Source organism: Equus quagga, chromosome 11 (assembly GCF_021613505.1).
Source record: "Equus quagga isolate Etosha38 chromosome 11, UCLA_HA_Equagga_1.0, whole genome shotgun sequence".
Lineage (NCBI taxonomy): Eukaryota > Metazoa > Chordata > Mammalia > Perissodactyla > Equidae > Equus > Equus quagga.
In genome coordinates this window covers 16,571,958-16,598,401 of record NC_060277.1, presented here as the reverse complement: position 1 = coordinate 16,598,401, position 26,444 = coordinate 16,571,958, and the positions used below count along the sequence as shown (strand labels likewise).

Here is a 26,444-nt window from a genome sequence, read left to right as displayed (position 1 = left end):
ATACCAAACCAAACATCCACACCCACAGCCACCCACACAAATAAACCTTATTCCTTACATCCTCAGAACCCATTTCTGTCCCTCTCAGCCAAAGATACGGATTCTCTTCCAACAGAAGCCATAGTTTATGTAGCACCTAACCCATCATGGGATCTAGAATTGACTTGGGCATTCACCCAGACACCCAGTGCTGCCTTCTACAAAGGGCCACATGGCCCAGTCAGACAAATCCCAGTTCACATCCCAGCTCTTCTAGCAGCACGGCCTAGAGCAAGTCATTTAGCCCCTTTAATACTCAGCTCCCTCAGGAAGTCTAACATCAGCCTCATGGGGCTATGGTGAGAATTAAATATCGTAAGAAAACAGCATGTAACGGTTGCTTAAAAACATACTGTGATTGTTCCAAGTCACTCTTTTTCACCCATAATGAAAAACACCTCCTGCTTTATGACTTGTCCTGTTACTTAGTTTTATCACTCAACCTGCCTCATCACAGTAACAAACCAGCCTCCAAATTACAGCCCACATTCAGTGTAGATTTAGGCCTGGAACTCACAAATTTCCCTTCTATTCCAACTCTGCCTCTATCTTTGGAGATTTTAAAGATGCGTGAACCAGATTTATAGTTCTTTGGGATTCCTAACTCTAATAACATTCAGTCCCTTATAAACATTCTCAAGACTGTACCCTTGTTAAAACTTATTCCACCTCATAAGTCTTAATACAGTCCCCTCTCATGCTCCAACTCCTTGCTGTCATCCCTCAGTCTCTGAGCATTATCTATATACACACCAGTGGTCTTCTCAATTCCTAAAATTTCCTTAATCTATTAGTTCCATCCTCACCTCCTTCCCTATGCAGCACATAACTAACGGCAGATTAACTGAACTACTCTCTACCGCAGCTCTTTAACTCTCTTAAACCCCAGTTCTTCTGCTACACCTATCAGGCAAAACTCAGACCCTGGATTAATCCTTTAACATCCCTTCTCTCCTCCATTTGGTGAACAATGGTCCACTCCACAGGACTGCATAAGACTTTGCAGAAAACTGTGAAGCATTCAAATTGATAACAAACATCACATCTAATTTGCTCTTGGGACAACCTCACGTCTTACTGATCCTTTCGCTTGTCTCTGGTCAGTTATTTTCTCCTCCCTCCCCCAGCAACTATTTTAAATGTTCCCTACTCTGCTTAAGGCCCCAACCACTCATGATTTTTTTTGGGTGGGGGAGGAAGACTGGTCCTGAGCTAACATCTGTTGCCAATCTTCCTCTATTTTGTGTGTGGGTCGCCGCCACAGCATGGCTGATGAGTAGTATAGGTTTGCACCCAGGATCTGAACCTGTGAACCTGGGCCACCCAAGCAGAGCATATCCAACTTTAACCACTAGGCCATGGGGCTGGCCCCCACTCGTAAGTTTCATAACTACGTATATACTAACAACTTTACAATTTCTATTTCTGGTATTTGTCTCTCCCCTTTGCTTTAAGATACAGATCCAAATGTTTGCTAAATACTTCTGATACCTGGATATATGTAGCCACCTCAAACTCTGTGAGCTCATTATATCTCTCCTATCAATTCTGCTTCTCACCTGGGGTAACCAGCCTCCAAAATGGCCCCCAAAGACCTCTGTCTCCTGGTAGTCAATCTTTGTGTAGTCACCTCCTCATTTATACCATGGTTGGCCTGTGTAACCAAGAGAACACAGCAAAGATGATGATATGTCAGTCACTCTAAGATTATGTTATGAAAATACCGTAAGCTTCTATCTTGGTCTCTCTCTCCCCCCTCAACCCTCTTGAATTACTTGCCATGGAGAAGCCCAAGTGGAGAAGAATGAAAGTCTCCCACTAACAGCCATATAAGTGAACTCAAAAGTGGAGCCTCCAGCCCCAGTCAAGTCTTCAGCTTAACTGCAGCCTCACAAAAAGCCCTGAGCTAGAACCTCCCAGCTAAGTGACACCTGGATTCCTGAACCTCAGAAATTGTGTGAGATAATAAATGTTTGTTGTTTTAAGATGTCAAATTTGGGAGTATTCTGTTACACAACAATAGATGTCCTTCCTATATGTCTATCTCAGTTGACATTAAAATCCATTTACTTACCATTCATTTAACCAATATTTGAGTACCCATTATGTGACAGAGACCTGTTATTCTCAATCTTCCCTACAATGAACTGTCACAGAGTCTTGACAAGTTTATCTCCAAAATGTTTCTTGAATCTGCCCCTCAGATTTGAGGTTTCTCAAATCTCCACTCTCTTTCAGCCACCATAGTCCTAATGCATGCCCTCATAATTCTCACCAATACTATATTACTGGAGATTCCCAATTAGTTTCCTTAATTCCCATCTGTCCCTGTCAAGTGATCTATTTAAGACAGAGAGACACAGCATATACTCAAGAGTCAAGGTGGCAGGACCAGGAGAAAGTTCTGTTAAGGAATGAATGACCCTATAATCTTTGTAGACAAGCAACTTAAGCTTGATAGTCTTGGTAGTTTTAGTAAAATAGAAAGTAGCTTATCTACACAGTGTATAAACAGAAAGAAGAGAGGAAACAACTGTGGACAATTCAGAGACAGTGCAGGAATACTGAGTGATCAGATAAAACTGGATTACATGATGTTGTAGAGAACCATATAAGTCCATGCATTTGTTTCCTGTTGCTACCATAACAATTTATCACAAAGTTAGTGGCTTAAAGCAACACAAATTTATTAATCTTATAATTCTTGAGATCAGAAGTCTAAAAAGAGTTTGGGCTACAATCTGGAGGCTCTTGGGGAGACTTCATTTCTTTGCCTTTTCCAGCTTCTAGAGGCCAGCTGCATTCCTTAGCTCTTGGTCCCTTCCAACTTCAGAAACCAGCAATGTCTGGTCAAGTCCTTCCCACATCCCATCACTCTGACATTGACTCTCCCTCTTTCACTCGGAAGGATCCCTGTGATTACACTGCCCCATTCAGGTAATCAAGGATAATCTCTCCATCTCAAGATCTGTAACTTCACCATATCTGCAAACGTAAGGCAACATATTCACAGACTCCAGGCATTAGGAGCGTGGACGTCTTGGGGGGATTATTCTGCCACAGCCAGTCCCATAATTTTCTCTAGCAGTCCTCCACAATCCAGAAATAGAAACAGAGAAAACAAATAGCAAGGGTGATGCAGAACTGAAGGTGAAAGATGTGTAGGGTCCTAGAGAGAGCAATACTAAAGTGCCAGGCCATGCTTCAGATCAAATTCTTATTTTTTTTCTAGGCCAGTTAACTTTGCGAATTCCTTTACAACCATAGAGTGCTCTTGTCTGGGCTCCTTTTACACCAGTTATCTTCTGATAATCACCAGGGGATTGGGACAAAGTGTGCACAGATATGAACATACTGCACGATTAACAACATTGAAAGTATACATTCTTCTGGGTCATTTAAGGAAGGTTTATGTTAGGATAGAAACCAGTAAGACTAATTATCTGTCAAAGACATTCTATATTTGAATAAATTGTTTTTTAAAAGTTTTCTGTATGTTGCATAAAGTTAATCCAGAAACATCCAACCAAATGTGCTGTAGCCTCGGGGGGTATAAGATTTCTAGTTATCTTTAGGTACCTAGACAAAGGCTTTTAACAAAACCAACTCCCACAATGACAGTCTTACTGGGAAGGAGGTAGCTGCAAACATACTTTAAGCAAATAATGAACATAAAAAATAAGACTTTATTTTAATTAAATTAAAATAAGTCAAGACTATATTTTTAAAGATTTCTTTCTATGCCATGGAATAATTTATACATTTTATTCCTTTTCCTAACCTAGGGCACGGAATAATTTGTACATTTGATTCCTTTTTCTGACCTACGGCAATGTGGTAGAGTCAAGTTCAGATTATGAAGATGATAATTTACATACAAGGAGAGAATCTGACTGTAATTTTATCCCATGTTTATGATTGTAGGGTGGCTGCCAGGTGACTGGCAACTCATACAAAAGATGACTATTCCCGCCCCCACGATCCCTCCCACTCCTCTCATCTGATGGTGTTTAGGGAGATAATAAGAGTCAAAGTCACACTTGTGTGAGGGTGTTTAGGGTGGTAATAAGAGTCATAGTCACACAGGCCCCTGACAACCCAAGCAGGGGCTAAACAAAATGAACGCAAAGTTCTGCATCCATTTTTAGATACAGTGGATCCTCATTATTCATGGACTACATATGTCCAAATTCACCTACTTGCTGAAATTGATATGTAACCTCAAAATTTAACACTCACAGTGAGTTACAGTGCTGTTGGCCATGAGTTCACTGTTGATGAATCAACAATATGTATTAAATAAGGTGTCACTAAACACCTAAAACAAGGTTATGTATTGATCGGTTGATGAAAACGTGACCAAAGGGTTTCAGGAACATAACCCTGTATTCCGCTAGAACAGAATTGACTCAAAGAAGGAGAAATGACTGCATTTTATTTGCTGTTCAACCTTTACTTTTAAGAGTTGTGGTCCCTAATGATGTAGACCATATCTCCATCAGAAGAGACAATATATACAAAAACATACTTAGGGGCTGGCCCCATGGCTGAGTGGTTGGGTTCGCGCGCTCTGCTGCAAGCGGCCCAGTGTTTCATTGGTTCGAATCCTGGGCGCGGACATGGCACTGCTCATCAAACCATGCTGAGGCGGCGTCCCACATGCCACAACTAGAAGGACCCACAACGAAGAATATACAACTATGTACCGGGGGGCTTTGGGAAGAAAAAGGAAAAAAATAAAATCTTTAAAAAAAAATAAAATCTTTAAAAAACATACTTAATTGTTAGAGACTATGTCAGCAGAGGCTGAACCAAGGGGGAGGGGCCTGGAGAGTGGGTAGAAATGCACATGTATTCACCACCTCTCCTACACAGATTATCTCATTTAATCTTTACAATAACTCTATAAGATGGGCTTTGTTATTCTCATTTTACAGACAAGGAGACTGAGGCTCTGAGAGGTTAAAACACTAAAGGTCACACACTAGTAATTGGTGAAGCTGAAATTCAAACTGGGGTCTAACCCACTGAACCACCCCTCTGACTGTATGATGGCACTGCTGCCTCACTGGGCCGTATCGCTTTGGGACTGTGGTTCCCAGACCTGCCCATGAGAGACCTAAACCTACACAGACCCATTAACTCCTGGGTTTCAGAAGACTGAAATTTCCCTTTACCCCCTGGACAAATATGTTACAGAGATTTGTAACCAGAGACTATGTCAACATTATTCTTTATTCCTAAAAACCTTATAAAAGAAGTTGGAAGGCACTAGCATAGTTTATCTAAGAAAACAGGATATATAAATTCTACCCAAAACAGAAAAATCAAACAGAAAAAGTTGCCCATAATTAAACATTTAAAATTTGTCAGATTAAATTAATCTGTTAATTAGAATGTTCACCTACTTTACTCTGGTCACATTTTTTCAAAAGTCTACTGGAAAAAATGAGAAAAATATATAGTCTCAAAATGGAACAGTAAATTAATAGTATTAAATAATTAATAGTGCCTAGCACAATATCTTCTACAGACTAAGCATTCAATAAAAGTTTACCAACCATATGGATCAATATGCTCTGTTTTAGTCATATTTAAGTGTATCTTCTTTTGCTACTATGAGTAGACTATTATATTAAACACACACAAACAACTTCCCCTCAAAATTACACGTATTTTGTTTATATAGTATTTCACTAGACAAAACACCTAAGAATAAGCATGGAATACTGTTTAGTACTTTGGTTATGAAAATTTTCCTGAAAGAAATGAGACTCTCTTAAGACTGTGCTTCAGGAGGAACAGGATGAAAAATGCAAACACCTGTGAGCACACAGACACACATTCAGCAGAATAAACTAAATCTCCCCAACCAGAAAGTCAATGTCTAGAATTTGTGCATACTCAAACTTTGCACTTCATTTTATAAAAGAGAGAGAGACATGGCAAATAAAAAAAGAAGTAAAAGAATTTATTCAGAAATAAAATTTCAGAATTTGCCATGAGATTGGTGTAGGTTTGGCCTAATCTCCTGTGCATATCCTGATGATCGTAACAATGCTCTGGAGGTAAGAAAAGATTCCGTGTAATTTATGAATGGTATGGTTTAAATGTAAGTATATTATTTTGTAAGGTAGAATACTATTAATCCCTATGGTAAACTTCTAGTTAACTAAACTCATTCTCCAACAATTTCAAACAAATAGAGATTTATCTTAATATTTTACTAAAATTATCAATAAAATTGATAAATTAAATAAAAATAAAAAATCAATAAAATTTTATTGATAATTTAAACATTAGGAATATACTTTATGAACCAAATTTTCATTTTCAAACCTTCTGAAACCTCAGAACAGAGATGGTACATATAAATAAGGACATATAAATTAGTAACTTTTAAAAGTCGTTAAAAATACTATCTCTTTTATAATAAATGAGGTGCATATGGTAGCTGAGTCTAAAATATCCAAGACCCAAGTATTATGGCTGATCATTTATTTTGTTCTTCCATCCACTATAGGTCCTTTGGTAGTTTCAACCTCCCTTTATATCTCAAAATGACAGTAGTAAAAAACATAGGACAAAAAATTTACATATTCAACCTCACTACTTTTTATACATTCTTGTTAAAAGTTTTGGTAGGCAAGAAAGATGTAAGAATAAAGGAAACAAGTTTGAAGCCTACAAATGATAGTACTCACTGCTGTAGTTCAATAGAAAACTAAGAACACAAGGTTTATTTTCTAAGACGTCAGCATTATGAGTGACTTACTGGAATGAGTTATTCCCTTTGTCTCTCCCCTCTGTGTTACAACCAACTGGACAAGCATTCACCAACAGAGGATTCCCTACACAGCACAACAGGACACACATAAGATTCATGCACCTATACATCTGAAGGTAAGTGGACTGGATCCCCGGGAGGCAGTGGAACTAGAGGATCAGCCCCCTCCCACTCTCCTGGCAGCATGATCCAGGGTAAAGATTCTCATGCCAACGCATGCACCTGCAAGCAGAGCAGAAACAGCAGGTGCTTCAGCTGGCATGACTGCAAGCAAGGTGAAAACAGCAGGCGGCTTGTGCAAATGCAAGCTGGTGCCGTGGCTCAAACAACTGCAAGCAGACATAGTGTAGGGGCAGAAAAAATAGGTGCAGCTTGCTCCCTGCCCATCTCCCGGCAGATCTAGCATGCTAGGCCCACCCTGAGAAGAGGCCAGGTTTTTTCAACAGTGGGGACAGTAAAAAACTCAGATTTTTCCAGCTAGGGCAGGGTGCCCTGACCTGAGTTTTCAAAACACACCAGGCACTGCCAGAGACCAGAGGCTGAACAGTGAGCAGTAACAACAACCTCTCCCTGCTTGGGCCCTGCTCCCCTCCAGCAGTGGCAGGTGGAACCTTAGACCAGAGGCTTCAGGAACCAGAGCAGAACTGGTGACTCAGCCACCAGTGGCAGCACAGCCCACCAGCAGCAGGGGCTGCATACAAGTCCCTGGGTCCCTGACAGCAATAGTGACAATCATGAACCCAGCATCCCTGGCAGCAGTGGAACCAGCAACCCCAGACAAGGGGGGAGCAGCAACAATTGAGCAGCAGCATCTGAGTTTGTGGAGGAACACAAGACCCAGGCAACGCTGGAAGCAGAAGTGTTTGCAGTCTGGTGACCCCAGCAGCAACAACATCATATGCAGCAAGGTACCAGTAAACTCAGAGGCAGAAGTGACACAGGAAGGCACTGATGATGCCTCTAAGAGAGGCAGTGGAGAGTGAAGTTCAGGCTCTCAAAAACAACCAGAAGGAACTCAGAACCAAAACAGCCAAATAATAAGGGTGGTTACTACCACAAATGCCCTGGCAGAGCATCAACTCATGAAGTACCATGAAGAGCTACAGTAACAAGGCAGAACAGAAAGAGGATAACTCTCCAGAACCAAACATTAAATCACAGAAGACTACAACCTAACTGACAGAGAATTCAAATAGCTGTCATAAAGAAACTCAATAAGTTACAAAAAAACTCAGAAAGACAAATCAATGAGCTCAGGAATAAATTAACAAACAGAAGGAGTACTTCACCAAAGAGATTGCAACCCTAAAAAAAGCAAAACAGAAATTCTGGAGATGAAGAACACAATTAATGAGATAAAAAGTAATGTATAAAGCATTAAAAATAGAGCAGACCATATGGAAGAGAGAATTAGTGAGCTCACAGAGGAAGACTGGCAACAGATGTTAGCTCAGAGCCAATCTTCCTCACACACACACACACACACACACACACACACACACAAAAAGTCCATGACCAGACAGCTTCTCTGGTAAATTCTACCAAACATTCAAATAATATTCAATACCTATTCTTCTCAAACTCTTTCGAAAAATTGAAGAGGACAGAATGCTTCCTAACTCATTGTATGAGGCCAACATTGCCCTGATACCAAAACCAGGCAAGGACAACACAAAAAAGGAAATTTACATGCCAATATCGCTGATGAACATAGATGCAAAAATCCTCAACAAAATATTAGCAAATCAAATACAACAATGCATTAAAAGGATCATTATACCCCACGATCAAGTGGAATTTATTCCAGGGATGCAGGAATGGTTCTATGCCCACGAATCAATCAATGTGAGATGACACATTAACAAAATGAAGAATAAAAATCACATGATCATCTCAATAGATGCAGAGAAGGATTTGACAAGATCCAACATTCATTTATGATAAAAAAAAAAACTCTCAATAAAATGGGTATAGAAGGAAAGCACCTCAACATAATAAAGGCCATATATGACAAACACACAGCCAGCATCATTTTCAATGGTGAAAAACTGAGAACAGCACGAAGACAAGGGTGCCCACTCTAGCTACTCTTATTCAATACAGTACTGGAAGTTTTAACCAGAACAATTAGTGAAGAAAAAGAAATAAAAGGGATTTAAATTGGAAAGAAAGAAGTAAAACTGTCACTATTTGCAGATGACATGACTCTATATATAGAAAACCCTAAAGAATCCACCAAAAAACTATTAGAAATAATTAATGAATACAGCAGAGTTGCACAAAATTAACATACAAAGTCCATTATACTTCTATACACTAGCAATGAACTAGCAGAAAGAGAAATCAAAAACACAACCCCATTTACGATCACAACAAAAAGAACAAAATATCTAGGAATCAATTTAACCCAAGAGATGAAAGACCTCTACACTGAAAACTATAATACATTATTGAAAGAAATCAAAGACATAAAGAAATGGAAAGTTATTTCATGCTCATGGATTGAAAGAATAAACATAGTTAAAACGTCCATTATTACCTAAAGCAACCTGTAGATTCAATACAATCCCAATCAGAATCCCAATGACATTCTTCACAGAAACAGAACAAAGGATCCTAAAATTTATACGGAACAACAGACGACCTCAAATAGCCAAAGCAATCCTGAGAAAAAAGAACAAAGCTGGAGGTATCACACTCTCTGAATTCAAAATATACTACAAAGCTACAGTAATCAAGACAGCATGGTACTGGCAAAAAAACCCAGACACACAGATCAATGGAACAGAATTTAAAGTCCAGAAATAAAATCACACATCTATATATAGCTAATTTTCGACAAGGAGCCAAGAATATACAATGGAGAAAAGAAAGTCTTTTCAATAAATGATTCTGGGAAAACTGGACAGCCACATGCAAAAGAAAGAAAGTAGACCATTATCTAAGACCATACATAAAAATTAACTCAAAATGGATCAAAGACTTGAATGTAAGACCTGAAATCATAAAACTCCTAGAAGAAAACATAGGCAGTACACTCTTTGACATTGGTCTTAGCAGTATCTTTTCAAGTACCATGTCTACTCAGGCAAGGGAAACAAAAGAAAAAATAAACAAATGGGACTACAGACCAAAAAGCTTCTGCAAGGCAAAGGAAACCATCAACAAAATGAAAAGGCAACCCACCAACCGGGAGAAAATATTTGCAGATTATCTATCTGACAAGGGGTTAATTTCCAAAATATATAAAGAACTTGTACAACTAACAACAAAAAATGAACCCAATCAGAAAATGGGCAGAGGATATGAATAAATATTTTTCCAAAGAAGATACAGAGATGGCCAACAGGCACATGAAAAGATGTTCACCATCACTAATTATTAAGGAAATGCAAATCAAAACTACAATGAGATATCACTTCACCCCTGTCAGAATGGCTATAATTAACAAGACAAGAAATAACAAGTGTTGGAGACGATGTGGAGAAGAGAGAACCCTCATACACTGCTGGTGAAAATGCAAACTGGTGCAGCCACTATGGAAAACAGTATGGAAATTTCTCAAAAAACTAAAAATAGAAATACAATATGACCCAGCTATCCCACTACTGGGTATTTATCCAAAGAACATGAAATCAATAATTCAAAAAGATTTATGCAACAAGATGTTCATCACAGCATTATTCACAAAAGCCAAGATTTGGGAGCAACCCAAGTGCCCATCAATGGATGAATAGATAAAGAAAATGTGGTATATATGTACAACAGAATACTAGTCAGCCCTTAAAAAAGACAAAACCATGCCATTTGCAACAACATGGATGGACCTTGAGGGTATGATGCTAAGAGAAATAAACCAGATGAAGACAAACACTACATGACTGCACTCATATGTGGAAGATAAACAAACATATAGATAAAGAAAACAGATTGGTGGTTACCAGAGGGGAAAGGGGTCAGGGAGGAGTGAAAGGAGTAAAGGGGCACATATGTATGCTGACAGATTAAAACCACACTACTGGTGGTGAAGACGATGCAGTCTATAGGGAAACTGAAATATAATAATGTACACCTGAAATGTACACAATGTTATAAGCCAATATGGCCTCAATAAAATAATTTTAACAAAAGATAAAAATCCCCCCTTGTATGGTGACAGACGGTTACTGGGCTTATTGTGGTGATCATTTTGTAATATATATAAATATCGAACTACCACGATGTACCCTTGAAACTAACAGAATATTGTATGTCAATTACACTTCAATAAAAAAAACCACAGTTCATTCAAAAAGGTATATTTTCTAAAATATCTGCTTTGGTCTCAAATGTTAAGTACACCAAGATACTGACTATAACTAGCAATCTACAACCTGCAAAGATTGGTGTTTCCCACAATCATTTTTATATATTAACTGACTGGCAGTCAGGGACTATTTTCCAATAATATTTTAAAGCATCATTAAGTTCCCAGGTCAATCTAAAAAAGCCTCTATGGCTCAGATCACACTTGAAATAGAAAATATAAATATTTTTTTTATTGTAAAAATTTTTTTATTGACTTAATGATAGGTTACAATCTCGCGAAATTTCAGTTGTACATTAATGTTTGTCATTCGTGTTGTAGGTGCACCACTTCACCCTTTGTGCCCACCCCAGACCCCACCTTTCCCCTGGTATCCACTAAACTGTTCTTAGTCCATAATTTTAAATTCCTCACATGAGTGGAGTCATACACAGATTATCCTTCTCTAGCTGGCTTATTTCACTTAACATAATTCCCTCAAGGTCCATCCATGTTACTGCAAATGGAATGATTTTGTTCTGTTTTGCAGCTGAGTAGTATTCCATTGTATATATGTACCACATCTTCTTTATCCATTCGTCTGTTCATGGGCACTTAGGTTGCTTCCACGTCTTGGTTATTGTAAATAATGCTGCAATGAACATTGGGGTGCATGGGACTTTTGGGATCGCTAACTTCAAGCTCTTTGGATAGATACCCAGTAGTGGGATGGCTGGATCGTATGGTAGTTCTATTTTTCATTTTTTCAGGAATCTCCATACTGTTTTCCATAGTGGCTGCACCAGTTTGCATTCCCACCAGCAGTGTATGAGGGTTCCTTTTTCTCCACAACCTCTCCAACACTTGTTACTATTAGTTTTAGATATTTTTGTCATTCTAATGGGTGTAAGGTGATATCTTAGTGTAGTTTTGATTTGCATTTCCCTGATGATCAGCGATGATGAGCATCTTTTCATGTGCCTATTGGCCATCAGTATATCTTCTTTGGAGAAATGTCTGTTCATGTCTCCAGCCCATTTTTTTGATTGGGTTGTTTGATTTTTTGTTGTTGAGTTGTGAGAGTTCTTTATATATTATGGAGATTAACCCTTTGTCAGATATATGACTTGCAAATATTTTTTCCCAGTTAGTGGGTTGTTTTTTTGTTTCAATCCTGTTTTCATTTGCCTTGAAGAAGCTCTTTAGTCTGATGAAGTCCCATTTGTTAATTCTTTCTATTGTTTCCCTTCTCCGAGTGTCTGAAAAGATCCTTTTAATACTGATGTCAAAGAGTGTACTGCCTACGTTTTCTTCTAGAAGCCTTATGGTTTCAGGTCTCACCTTTAGGTCTGTGATCCATTTTGAGTTTATTTTGGTGAATGGTGAAAAAGAATGGTCAATTTTCATTCTTTTACATGTGGCTTTCCAGTTTTCCCAGCACCACTTGTTGAAAAGACTTTCTTTTCTCCATTGTATGCCCTCAGCTCCTTTGTCAAAGATAAGCTGTCCATAGATGTGTGGTTTTATTTCTGGGCTTTCAATTCTGTTCCATTGATCTGTGCACCTGTTTTTGTACCAGTACCATGCTGTTTTGATTACTGTAGCTTTGTGGTATGTTTTGAAGTCAGGGATTGTGATGCCTCCTGTTTTGTTCTTTTTCCTCAGGATTGCTTTAACAATTCGGGGTCCTTTGTTGCCCCATACGAATTTTAGGATTCTTTGTTCTAATTCTGTAAAGAATGTCATTGGGATTCTGATTGGGATGGCGTTGAATCTGTAGATTGCTTTAGGTGGAATGGACACTTTAACTATGCTTATTCTTCCAATCCATGTACATGGAATGTCTTTCCATCTCCTTATGTCATCATCCAATTCTCTCAGAAAGGCCTTGTAATTTTCATTATATAGGTCCTTCACTTCCTTAGTTAAATTTACCCCAAGGTATTTTATTCTTTTTGTTGCGATTGTGAATGATATTGTGTTCTTGAGTTCTTTTTTCTGTTAGTTCATTATTGGAGTATAGAAATGCTACTGACTTATGCAAATTGATTTTGTACCCTGCAACTTTGCTGTAGTTGTTGATTACTTCTAAGAGTTTTCCAATAGATTCTTCAGGGTTTTCTATATATAAGATCATGTCGTCTGCAAACAGCGAGAGTTTCACTTCTTCCCTCCCTATATGGATTCCTTTTATTCCTTTTTCTTGCCTGATTGCTCTGGCTGGGACCTCCACTACTATGTTAAATAAGAGTGGTGATAGAGGGCATCCCTGTCTCGTTCCTGTTTTCAGGGGTATGGCGTTCAGTTTTTGCCCATTGAGTATGATGTTGGCTATGGGTTTGTCGTATATGGCCTTTATTATGTTGAGGTAGTTTCCTTCTATGCCCATTTTCTTCAGAGTTTTTATCATAAATGGCTGTTGGATCTTGTCAAATGCCTTCTCTGCATTTATTGAAATGATAATGTGGTTTTTATTCCTCAGTTTGTTGATGTGGTGTATCACGTCGATTGATTTGTGGATGCTGAACCATCCCTGAGTCCCTGGTATGAATCCCACCTGATCCTGATGTATGAGCCTTTTGATGAATTGCTGAATTCTGGTTGGCAAAATTTTGTTGAGAATTTTTGCATCTATGTTCATCAGTGATATTGGTCTGTAGTTCTCTTTTTTCGTGGTGTCCTTGTCAGGTTTTGGTATCAGCGTGATGTTGGCCTCATAGAATGTGTTAGGAAGTGTTCCATCTTCCCTAATTTTTTGGAATAGCTTGAAAAGGATAGGTATTAAATCCTCTCTGAAAGTTTGGTAGAATTCCCCAGGAAAGCCGTCTGGTCCTGAGGTTGTATTCTTTGGGATGCTTTTGATTGCTGTTTCAATCTCTTTCCTTGTGATTGGTTCAAATTGTTTGCCTCTTCTTGAGTGAGCTTTGGGAGATTGTAGGAGTCCAAGAATTTATCCATTTCCTCTAGGTTATCCATTCTGTTGGCATATAGTTTTTCATAGTATTCTCTTAGAATCTGTTGTATTCCTGCAGAGTCTGTTGTTATTTCTCCTCTTTCATTTCTGATTTTGTTTATTTGAGCTTTCTCTCTTCTTTTCTTTGTAAGTCTGGCTAGGGTTTGTCAATTTTATTTATCTTCTCAAAAAACCAGCTCTTTGTTTCATTCTTCCTTTCTACTGCCTTTTTCGTTTCAATAGTATTTATTTCTGCTCTTATTTTTATTATTTCTCTCCTGCTGACTTTGGGCTTTCTTTGTTCTTTTTTCTCTAGTTCAGTTACGTGTACTTTAAGATTGCTTATTTGGGATTTTTCTTGTTTGTTAAGATGTGCCTGTATTGCAATGAATTTTCCTCTTAATACAGCTTTTGCTGTATCCCATATGAGTTGGTATGACATGCTATCATTTTCATCTGTTTCCAGGTATTTTTTTATTTCTTCTTTAATTTCTTCAATGATCCATTGCTTGTTCAGTAGTGTGTTGTTTAGTCTCCACATCTTTGTGCCTTTTTCAGCTTTTTTCTTGTAATTAATTTCTAACCTTATAGCACTATGATCTGAGAAGATGCTTGTTATTATTTCAACTTTTTTAAATTTGTAGAGGCTTGCCTTGTTTCCCAACATATGGTCTATCCTTGAGAGTGTTCCATGCGCACTTGAGAAGAACGTGTATTCAGCTCTTTTAGGGTGAAGTGATCTATATATGTCTATTAAGTCCAATTGTTTTAGTTTTTCATTTAGCTCCACTATTTCCTTGTTGATTTTCTGTCTGGATGATCTGTCCATTGATGTGAGTGGGGTGTTGAGGTCCCCTACTATTATTGTGTTGTTTTTAACATCTTCCTTTAGGTCTGTTAATAGTTGCTTTATGAATCTTGGTGCTCCTGTGTTGGGTGCATAGATATTTATAAGCATTATTTCTTCTTGATGAAGTGTCCCTTTGATCATTATATATTGTCCCTCTGTGTCTCTCTTTACCTGTCTTATTTTGAAATCCATTTGGTCTGATATAAGAATTGCAACACCTGCCTTTTTCTCCTGGCTATTAGCTTGAAGTATTGTCCTCCACCCCTTCACCCTGAGTCTGTGTTTGTCCTTGGGGCTGAGGTGTGTTTTTTGGAGGCAACAAATTGTTGGATCTTGTTCTTTAATCCATCTTGCCTCTCTGTGTCTTTTTATTGGAGAGTTCAATCCGTTCACATTGAGAGTGATTATTGATGCATGTGGACTTAATGCTGTCAATCTGTCACTCATTATCTTGTTTTCCTGCATTTCTTTTCCTGTGTGCTTTAGACTACCCATTTAATACTGCAATTTCTTATGCTGGGTTTCTTAGATTTTTCCTTATTTATGATTTGTGACTCTGTTCTGTATTTTATTTTAGTGTCTACCTTGAAGTTTGTATTTAGAATCTCGTGTATAATATAGTCTATTTTCTGGTGGTCTCTTACTTACTTGACCAATAGTGATTTAGACCCTTTGCTCTTCCCCTCCTAAATAATTATTTTCATTTCTTATTCCAACTCATGTTATGAATTTGTAGTTAGAGTGATAAGATCATCCTTGCTTTGGTAGTTTCCTTACCTTCACCCTAATGCTATAGTTGAATATTTGCTATCCTGTTCTGGTTCTATCCATCGGTCTCCCTAGTCTATGGATTGTGACCCCTTTCTCCCTTTTTTCTTTTTTCAGGTATGAGAGCCTTCTTGAGGATTTCTCGTAGTGGAGGGGTTTTAGTTACAAATTCCCTTAACTTTTGTCTGGAAAAGATTTAATTTCTCCCTCATATCTGAAGGAAATTCTTGCTGGATAGAGTATTCTTGGCTGAAAATTGTTTTCTTTTAAAGCTTTGAATATGTCATTCCATTCTCTCCTAGCTTGTAAGGTTTCTGTAGAGAAATCTGCTGACAGTCTGATAGGGGCTCCTTTATAGGTTATTCTCTTCTTTTTTCTTACTTCCCTGAGTATTCTTTCCTTATCTTTCCTTATTGCCAATTTTACTACTATGTGCCTTGCAGTAGGTCTTTTTACATTGACAAATCTAGGAGATCTGAAAACTTCCTCCACACACATTTCTCCGTCAATCCCTAGATTTGGGAAGTTCTCTTCAATAATTTCATTAAGCACACTTTCTGCTCCATTTTCCTTTTCCATGTTCTCGGGAGTTCCTATGATCCTTATGTTCTTACTCCTCATTGAATCCACTATCTCTCGGAGATTTTCCTCATTTTTTTTAATTCTTAGTTCTCTTTCTTCCTCCGTCTGGAGCCATTCAGCCTGTCTATCTTCAATTATGTTAATTTTCTCTTCTATGGTGTCTACACAAGCATTCAGGGAATCCGTATTCTGTTTTATCTGGTCCACTGTGTTTTTCACCTCTAGTAATTCTGTTTGATTCTTCTTTATGATTTCAATCTCTTTTGTGAAGTAACTCCAGAACTTGGCTTATTTCTCTATCTTTCTCTTTACCTCATTGAGTGCTTTGATTATAGCTGCTTTGAACTCATTATCACTTAGTTTACCTAATTCCAAGTCCTCAGGACTTAATTCTATGTTTTTATTGTTTTCCCTCTGGTCTGGGGTTTTTATAAATTGCTGGATAGTAGAGGAGCGGTTTTTTTGCATGGTGGTAGAATTCAGTTGAAATTACAGCCTGTCGCCACTAGATGGGGGTCGAGAGCCACGTGTTATGAGCTCTCTGCCTTTGGGCAAGATGGCTGCGCCCACTGGCTTTGCCAGGTGGGAGGGGCTGCTATTCTCTTGCACGGTCTGGGTTTAGATCAGTTCTGTTCTCTGGTCTCCCGAGGCCCTGGGTTTATGGGGTCCCCATGCACAGAAGCTTTCCCCCGTCAGCGGGTTTCCACTGAATCAGTGGCAGGAGTCCTGGATGATCCCCCGGTCACGCGGTCCCTCCCCCGCTCCTTCCCGACCTGTGCAGCAGATCCCAGACTCTAGGGGAGGGAGCGATGTTCTCTCCCACTGTTCCAGTGCCTCCGAGGGTGTAAGCAAGGTTATGATCTCCGCCTTCTTGGTATTGTAGGTCTCTAACGTGTTGGCATTAGATTTATTCTCTGAAATTCAGTTTTTCCAATCCTTTGCTGTATTTTGGAGGGGAGAGAATCCCGGGTCAGCTCACCCTGCCATTTTGCTCCACCCCTCGCTATAAAATATAAATTTGATAGTAATATTTCCTCCACATCCAACTACCATTTATAACATTGTTTTCATTTACAAAAAAAAAGATCCTGAGTTCAGTTATCAATTGTCTCCCACCTCTCTTCAGGTATTTATCTCCAAAAAGGGCTGGGGGACACCAATTCTGACAGACTCAATGTCCTTGTCACTCATAAGTGGTCTGCAGGATAGAAACTTTCTGCGGTTTCTATCCTAAAACAAGTGTGGCATTATGAATTTCCATTGTTCACATCAATCCCATTTCATGGCATAATATTCTATTTTATTTGAATGCCCACAGATAAGACATTTTTTAAGTCCCATAAGATAAACTGAAAGAGCAGACTATCAGTATGTTACCTCTCCTCCTCACCCCCACTACTTCTTTGTGTCATTCAGAAGTTAACAGGCTTTACAGATCCAGGCTACTCTACATCCTCATCTCAAATTTAAGAGACACACTATTTTCAGAAATATTCATAATTTTAAGAATGAAAGTATAGGAATTTTTTTATTAACTCAACTAAAATAAACAGATGTCTTCAATCACATTTAACTGAACCTTTATCCTTTATACCACTTTTTAAGAGACTGGCAATTAGAAGACACCAAAGATTTTCCTAAACAAACAAACAACACAGAGAGAGGGACGGGGGAGAAAAACTGGAAAATTTCCAACTTACTACCTCCAGGAATGAGGCCTAAGCAACAATCCAGTTAAGAAACAGGCAGGCAAAGGAAAAACATTTAAAATAACCACACAGTAATAACTTTGACACCAAGTATGACAGTCTCCAAACTGAAGTAATTAAAAAATTTTTTAAGTCTAAAGACTAAAGCTGTTAATAAAAACATGAAAATATTATGACATTTATCTGGGAAGACAAAAAATAGCTCTGTTACAAATTTGCCAAAGCCACAGTCACAAATTGTACAACCTGTAAGTCCAGAGATTGTTCAACAGTGTATGGGAGAGGCACGCTGGTTCACACTCATCAAAAGTCTGTGATTCAGGAGGTAAGCAAAACATGGTTCCAACATCAGGAAAAAGCCACCACCACCAGTTCTGTGGCTTCTTAGGAACTGAATGGGCAGCACCAGTTAGAAAGAAGGCGGACATAGCAAAGGGACCTGTTAGTACAGCTGTACCTCTCCTAGACCACTCCAGAGACCTGAGCTCCTATTCAGGTTCTGCCAGTGACAAGCTGTGTAATCTTCAAATGACTTTGGGCCCTCAAATTCCACATCTATAAAATGAGAGGGTCAGGCCAGAATTTATAGTTTCTTCTAACTCTAAACCTTTTAACGCTAAAGGCAGTCCCTTTATCAGTTTTTGGACAATTGATAAATAGTATATCATGCTTTTGTGCCCATTAGTAAATACAAGAAATTAATTCAAACCACTCAACTATGACTAAAAGATGACATCCAAGCTACCGTATAGTAGAATGTCAAAGCTGCAATGTAACAAAGGAAGAAAAAGGATGCTGGATGTGGCCTGTGCCAAGCTGAAACAAGTCATAACCAAAACTGAACATCATTATGAAACAGTATCTAGGTATTTCAAACAAACCAACTAGTAAAAAATCAGTTGTCTTTAATGTGCAGAAAACAGGAATGTTTGAAACTTTCACTGGTTTTGGTATTATATAAACACATTCTGGTTTTGGATATAGTACAGGCAGAGTTAGTATTAAATAACTGATCATAAGACTACTTTTTTATTTGCTAAAAATCTGGTACATCAATTACCTACCTTTTGAAATAACAAATATCTATATTTCAGACAGAGTACTTTATATTTTTATTTTTGCATCAAAAATAAGCATACTATGAAATAATATAGCTTTTGGAATCAGTTTAAGGAGAAACCAATAAATATTTAGATATTAATAAGTAATTTAATGCAGGTGAAATGATCTAGCATTAGCCTAGAATAGCAAATAAAATTCCTCAGAAATATTTATAGACTTTTTCTACTATATAACAAAATTACTTGGTACAGCATCATCACCACCACCCCCATCATCATCATCTTCAATAAATATTTATTAAGGTTTTATACTATGTATAAAGCATTCACATTAAGGTTACATGAAATATAAGATACACTCTCTGCAGCTGAGGAACTTACAGTCAAAGTAGATAAACAAGATACATTTATAAACACAATAAACATTATTTTGCAAATCTGTATTATTAAATATCAAATAAGACAATAAATGTTACAGTAATGTAGTTCAGAGTAAGGGAAACCTAATAAGGCCTAGGTTGCTCAGGGCAGTTTTCCGGGAGGAGGGACATCGGCTGGGTGTTAAAAGAAGACTTTTAAGAAGGACTCGATGCTAAGCACGGAGAACACAGAGAAACTATTCCCGCTCTTTGGAACATTAAACCTTACCTTATCCTAGTTATGTCTGTAAGCAACAGCTGGCCTGAATTGTATCAAAAGTGCAATCAACTAAAGAGGCAAGGGATGAGCAGCCAATATAACAGGATATTAAAAGGGAAGTTTCTATTGAGAACCAAAGACAATCGACATTCCAAAGAAGGTGTCAGAATATTTTTAAAATTTCCAAAAGAGGCAGTCTACAGAGAGGATTGTTGAGGTGTGTCACCTCCTCTCCCCAACACTAGTGAGAGAAGCCACAAAGGGACTGCAGAGGGGTGTGTGGAGGAGGTTTCCTTGGAAAGAGCTACAGGAACAAGTGCCCTTCCTTGCCTTTGAGGGGGAGGGTAGAGGGGCATGCGTGTTCCTCACCTGAAGCCCAGGGGAACAGACTCTGATGGGAAGACTTGAAGAGCCTGATACGTGTCTCAAGCACTTTAAAGAACATACTGAACTGGCACCTGATTCATCCCTGGAAAATCTAAAGGATGAGAATTGCTGGATGAAGAGGCATGTGAGAGCAAAAGAGATATGGCTGAATTGGGACCATTTCCAGAGTCTGTCTGGACAAAGAATGAGTGTTTCCTAGGGACCAGTGAAGGTCCTATGGGACAGAGACAGAGAAAGCTGGGGTGGGTCACCCGAGTCCATCTACGAAGGTTACCTGGAGCTTGAATAGACCTCACTCAGCAAAGTGAACATGAAGGTTCTGCCAGATCCAAGAGGCTGAGGAAGGAGTAAGCAACCAGCCAGAATACAGATGCATTCTGATTGTCAAGCTGCTTCAGGTCAGGAATCTCAAGCAACTGAAGTGGAAGGTGGAGGATCCACAAGTGAAAGAACGAGCTTTAAACGTCTGCCAAGTCTACAACAGCACTGAAGCTAGAGCACCGGCACTAATCGAGTCAAGTGTGCAGCTCACCTTTCCTCTCTTCCCTTCTCCCTTGTCCAGCCTGGGGGGAGAGGGGGTCAGAAATGAGGACTGGCAAGACAAGGCAGAGGTAGAAAAGCCAAGTCAGAAGAAAAAAGCCAATGATGCCTAGTCCCCGATTACTGGCTTCCCCCATGCAGCAGGCAGAGCAGGGGAGTGGGCATAGGGGTGAAGCTTCATCCTTAATTCAGGTTTGGTTTAGGGTCTTTATTTATTGATACTGGACATTTTAATAATCAAACTGAGACTTCCGCAACTTAGTTACTGAAGGACAACTTGCCTTATCAAAAAGCAACCTGAAAAGTCAAGTTTATCCATGGGCAGAGGATGAGCCTATCTCACAGAGTAAACCAAAAAAGACAGTGAGTGAGAAAAATAAAGCTGTTTTATAATTACATCCCACAAGTCCTGCTTTTCAACCAAATGCACTAAACAGTCAACACAGTGGAGAGTAGGGAAGTACACAAATGTGATCTTATAAAACATAACTCAACCCACCCAGCTTCTCTGCCTATCCTGAGATGGTTCAGCCATTAACAATGCCAGAAATTTGCCACAATGTGACTCACGAATCTAACAGTAATTCTTAAAATTCGACACAACTAACCTAAATAATACTCACTTTAAAGGGAAGAGCCTGTCTCTTGCTCCCGCTGTATCTCTGACACTTAGCAAAGTGCCCCTCACATACAAGGTGCTCAAGAACTGCTGCTCTTCCATGAGACGGCTGCAATGGGAGGTTCTTAGGAAACAGAGTCTGAACAAATACAGCTCCAGCAAGACTGCCTTTTAGTCAGTTAAAAATATACGGACTCTTCCTATGTGCAAAATTACAATATAGCTTACCTTCTTCTTTATCCTTGCATAGCCAGCCAAATCTCTGAAAAATGCATACCGTATTTTCCATATAGTACTATAATACAGAACAAATGTGAAAAATTTGAAGTCTGATATTCAAAAGAAGAAAAATTACTGTATACATTTTTAAAGAGTTTAGTAGAAAACCCTCCAACGAAATGCATTATCACATAACGCTATTAAATACCGAATGGTTTATTTTAAAAGGAGAGGAGCATTTAAAAAATGAATTATCTAGTATTTTACTAATACTTTGTTTGTTGGCATATAATATCTCTTTTCAGTGACAGCCTGAATTAAGAGTCTGCTATCCTAGAGACAGCATCCCTATTTTAAAGCACCCCTATTTTAAAGATTAAGAAACTGAGGCTCAGTGATTAATGACTCACTCAGGGTCATACCACTAGTTAGTGGCAGAGCAGGAGTTGTAACTCAAGACACTATGTCAGATTCCCGCACCATGCTAACTATAATACTGAAGAGTTAGTTCTACTGACTCATTCCAAAAGAAATAAAATCCTATTTTAATGGTTATCTCTATAATGTCTAATTTTGAAATGTAAGCTCCTGTCAAGTCCCCACCATAGTTCCATTAACGTACCTCTGCCTTTGTGAATTTATTAATGAACTCTTCATGAGTTAAAATTCCAATGGCAGATACCAGTAAAGTTTCTAACAGTCAATATCTTACTCATGATGTCATTCTTACGGTAAAGTATTTACAATAAGTGTATGTGACTGTAAAATCTGACAGTTTCTAAAATGGCATATAAGGGAGGCAGATCGTCTTGCAAGTTTCAGAAACTGAAGGGTGTTGGCTGCACCAGAGTCCTACCAGCACATTGTTTCATTCTCAGGCCTTATCTTAGTAATAAAGGCAAGAGACTGGGGTGGGAGAAACTCTAGATATTTCACCTGGGATGACTCCCCCACCCCAACCCTGGAAACATTTGGCAATGTCTGGAGACATGTTTATTGTCACAACTGTGTGTGTGTGCTGGGGTGCTGCTGGAATCTAACAGGCAGCACCAGGGATGCTGCTAAACACATCCTATAATGCACAGAACAGCCCCTCCACTCCCTGGTTCCCAACCAGGAATTATCCAGTCCCAAATAACAATAATGCCGAGGTTGCGAAACCCTAGTATGAGGGATCACATGTCTGAGGCACTTGGCAGAGGGGGTGGCACGAGTGTTTAAAGACTGTAACTATAAACACTGAATCAGAGAGTCCAAGTAACGCTCAGGCAGGAGTAGGTGTAGCCCTCAAAGCCGTGATGAGAGCACAGGCGTGGGGACAGCCTCCTGTCTGTCTGAGTAGGTTCGAGGTGGGAATGTGAAGACAAAATGACAGCCACTTCCCTCTACTCCCACCTGGAACAGCTGTGCTGCATTTTTCTTTTCTTTTCCTGACACAAGAACAGAAAATTGAAAAAGCAAAAATAAAAGGAAAAGTAGTTCTCTGAAGAGATGATAATTTTTTTTTATTAAACTGTACACAGTTTCACTACCAACTTTCTGAGTGCTTCTATTACTTAGAAGCACTCCAAAGGGTTACAATCTAAAATAAGAAGGACAGATGTTCTGGACACGGCAGAAAAGAAAATCAGAATAAATATATACTGATGGGCTTCATTCTGGACATCAGCATTCTGGAGAACAAACACGGTTTTAGGAAGCCTGGCTTTTAGTTCCCAATGTATAAATGCTCTGATGGTATACTACTGAGTGCCTTCTTGGATCTTCCTTTCTCTGAATTTGGGGACCCTCTGTCACAAGAGGAAACAGTAAAAACTGGACCCATAGCAACCTCCAAAAACAGCGCTGGCATAAAACAAAAACAGAGCTTCCCAAACTGCTGCCTTGCCTGCCCGGCTGAGTCTCCCATCATGCACTCACAGCGTCTCCTGTGTTCTCGCATTGCTCCCTCAATTCTTTAGTTCTTTCATGTTAATTTTTCTTTCTATCTTCAACCACATATCTCCACCAAAATCTTTTTACCCTCTTGCATCCCATTTCCTTCCTCTCTTCCCACTGTGTCTTACTTTACTCTCAAAAGTGCCAACTCGTAATGAAATTATATAACGAGAATTTTGGTGTTGAAAGACTCCGACCTGAGAGGCTATCTGGGAGTAAACCCCCACCTCTCTTCTGCTACCAACACTCTGAACAAGTGGTTAGCTGACTCAGCTTAAACCATTAAGGTCTGTCACCTCTACTCACTTCCAGAAACCACGAATCACTTCTTACTTAATGGGTACAGAAAGATGGCTCTGGATATCTAAACGGAGCAATATAACCCATCTGAGCTGCTCTTGCTTCACAGAGATACAAGCTCTTTCTCATTATCAACGTTTACTAAACTAGAAAAAAGCTCACCATCCAAGTACCATCCGAAACGACAGTTGGCCAAATTTGCAAGCTATTTGCTTTTTGAAAATTATCTGGGGATAGATTGGAACACAACTAAATGCAGGCACATGATTCACCTAATAAGCCTTGTTTGACATTTTGTCAGGAGGAGGAATGACTCATTAAACCCCCAAACTGGCACGCAAGGTATGTTTTACCCTCCTACATTGCTCAGAAGGTTTATTCACCCCTTAACGAGACAGTCAATCAAAGATACTGCTCACTTCCGAAGATTCCGGGTCATGCTGGGTAAACACGGTACTGTACTTCATACAGCACTGTAGTGTAACGCCTCGTGGAGCCTCGGCACACGTAGGAGAGCAAAACTAAAGGGATTTAGTTATTGTGCAATAAAGGAAGTAGATACTAATTTGTTCTGTGCAGGCTTACCCCTAAAGGGCAGCGGGGCGCAAGTCCCATAACCCGAGCCGTGCCGTGGAGCGGGCAAGTGGAAATTAACGTCGCCGGTGTCCCCCGAAGTTTGAAGGGTTCTTGGAGCTAAGTCTCCGGCTGTTGCTTCCCTAGAACAACCCCCTTCAGCGCGCACGGGCGCAGGGCGCGCAGGCTCCCGGCCGGGCAAGCGAGCCGGGGGACGCAGGCAGGGACCCCGCGGCCGCGCCCTTACCTTGGTGAGCTGGGCGATTTTCTTGCTCATTTTCAGGTGCAGGTCCTGGCTGTAGTCCAGGCTGTGCCCAGCCTGCTGCGCGGCGGCTGGTGAGGGCGCGAATTTGGCCGCCCCGGCCGCCGAGCCGCCGTAATAGTGCTGCTGCCAGCTCATCCCCGGGGTCGCCATCTTCCCGACAGACCCCGGCCGGGACACCTGTCCCCGCGCGCGGGGGCGGCCCGCGGAGCAACGACGTCTGGCAGGCAAAAGCCCGGCCGGCCGCTTCCCGACCTGACACCCGGCGTCCAACAGCCGCGGCTGCAGGCGTCTGCCCGCCCGCCCGCGACCCCCTGGTCACCCCCGTCCAGGGACCGGGCGGCCCCGCCGGCCCGAGGCCGCAGGCGACACCGACGCGGGGCAGATGCCCGGGGCCCGGCCCGCTGTCGCCGGCCCTTCAGCGCGCCTGGCAGAGGCGTCGTGGGCAGCGCGGCCCGCAGCTCCCGCTCCCACCGGGCACCAGGGCCCCAGCGAGCCGGCCGCAGCGGGGGCTGCGGAGGGAGCAGGAGACGGGGCGGGCTGCTGCGGGAGGAGGCGGGGACTCCGAGCGGGACGCGGGGGCCGCCGAGCCGCCGTTACCAGGGCGCGCGGCCCGCGGAGCGCGCGGGGGAGGAGACGTCATTTCCCCGCAGCCAAGCCCCGCCCACGCCGCCGCCAGCCCCGCGGCCCGTGCGGGCGCCTCGCGGAGGGCGCGCGGGACCCCGAGCCGCGGCCGGCGCGGGAAGCAGCGAGGTGCGCGTGCGGTTCGAGGTCAAAAATTCGCCGGGAGAAGATGGGGCCCGGTCGCCTCGGTTGGCAGAGCGCGTGCAGTGTGCTGAGCCTTTCCACGTGCATCATCGCGTGCGCTGGGCCGGGGTGGCTCTCCCCCGCGAAGAGCGGCAGGCTCCCGTCCAGCGACGCTGACCTCCGCACCGGAGACTTGGGTAACGAAGGAGCGGGGAATCCGACAATCCCTGCCCTGCCCCTCCCTTCCAGACTCACACACATAGGAATGTTATAGTGTCTTAGGCTGACCTACTACGTGCCAGGCACTGTCCCTCATTCCATGCCAAGTGTCTCTGTGTGGAGAGAGCACACGTCATCAGTCGGTGGGTATAGCGCTGCGCCGCTGCTTTTTCCCGGTCGAATGGAGCCCCAGACATTAACAAATGAAATCTAGTTGGCTGGAAGTAAGGGGGAAAAATAGAAGATGGAACAAGGTGTCAGCTCCTTAAAGATTTGGGGCTGGGCCAAAATGGGTCATTACTTGTACATTTTCACCTTCCTAAATGTGTTATTTCTTTACTCATTTTCTCCTAACATCTCTACTTCTGCAGGTCAAATGATTTTTTTTTTAACGTGGATCCTGTGTGGAGGTAAATAAGTCATTTTAGGGCAATCTTAACACAAACTTTAAAAATGTAGAATTGTGCCTATTTTTTAAAAATCTGTTCTCCACGGAGTTTTGCAGAACTGAATTCCCCCACATTATGATATGTGATTTCTGTTTAGCATGCAGCTCTAACCATCATATAAATCTGAGATTATTAACAAATCCTGTTGGGGGCCAAATTAACATAAAGTATCTGATTGTGACAAAATCTAAACCAATAAGGTGAAGACTGAATAGGAATTTGAAATTGAAACTGAAATACTTTGAGAACTGTTAGAATTCCAGAAAGGACACCTGAAACTGGCTATGTATTTTCTCAGATGCTAGGTACTCAGCCTACTCCCTCCCCACAATAGACCTTCCAGAAAATGTTGTCTAGTTCCAAGGTTCTGAATGGAGCAGATGGCCAGAAACAAATATTATGCAAATTTTACTCCCTTCCTAAGCTCTAGTAATTAAATGAAATTAAAGAGAATTAGGAACTAGTGTTATTTCATTAAATTCTAGACATGGAAGGTTCACAATCATTTTAGAACTCTC

General features: G+C 40.6%; 1 protein-coding gene across 5 annotated transcripts in view; it reads right to left on the bottom strand.

The window, feature by feature from the left end:
- FAM184A (family with sequence similarity 184 member A) overlaps positions 1-25,039 on the bottom strand; it is a 134,699-nt gene extending 109,660 nt beyond the window's left edge. For 2 of the 5 annotated variants that reach the window (XR_006890460.1, XM_046674279.1), the window contains exon 1: positions 24,497-25,036. Coding sequence is in view for 4 of the 5 variants with exons in the window: in XM_046674279.1 (XP_046530235.1) it covers positions 24,497-24,664 (168 nt within the window). In the remaining variant the exon portion in view is untranslated. Of the gene's footprint in view, positions 1-24,496 lie in introns of all 5 variants that reach the window. The other 3 variants (XM_046674280.1, XM_046674281.1, XM_046674278.1) reach the window with 3 other exon arrangements.
- Positions 25,040-26,444: the final 1,405 nt, after the last annotated feature.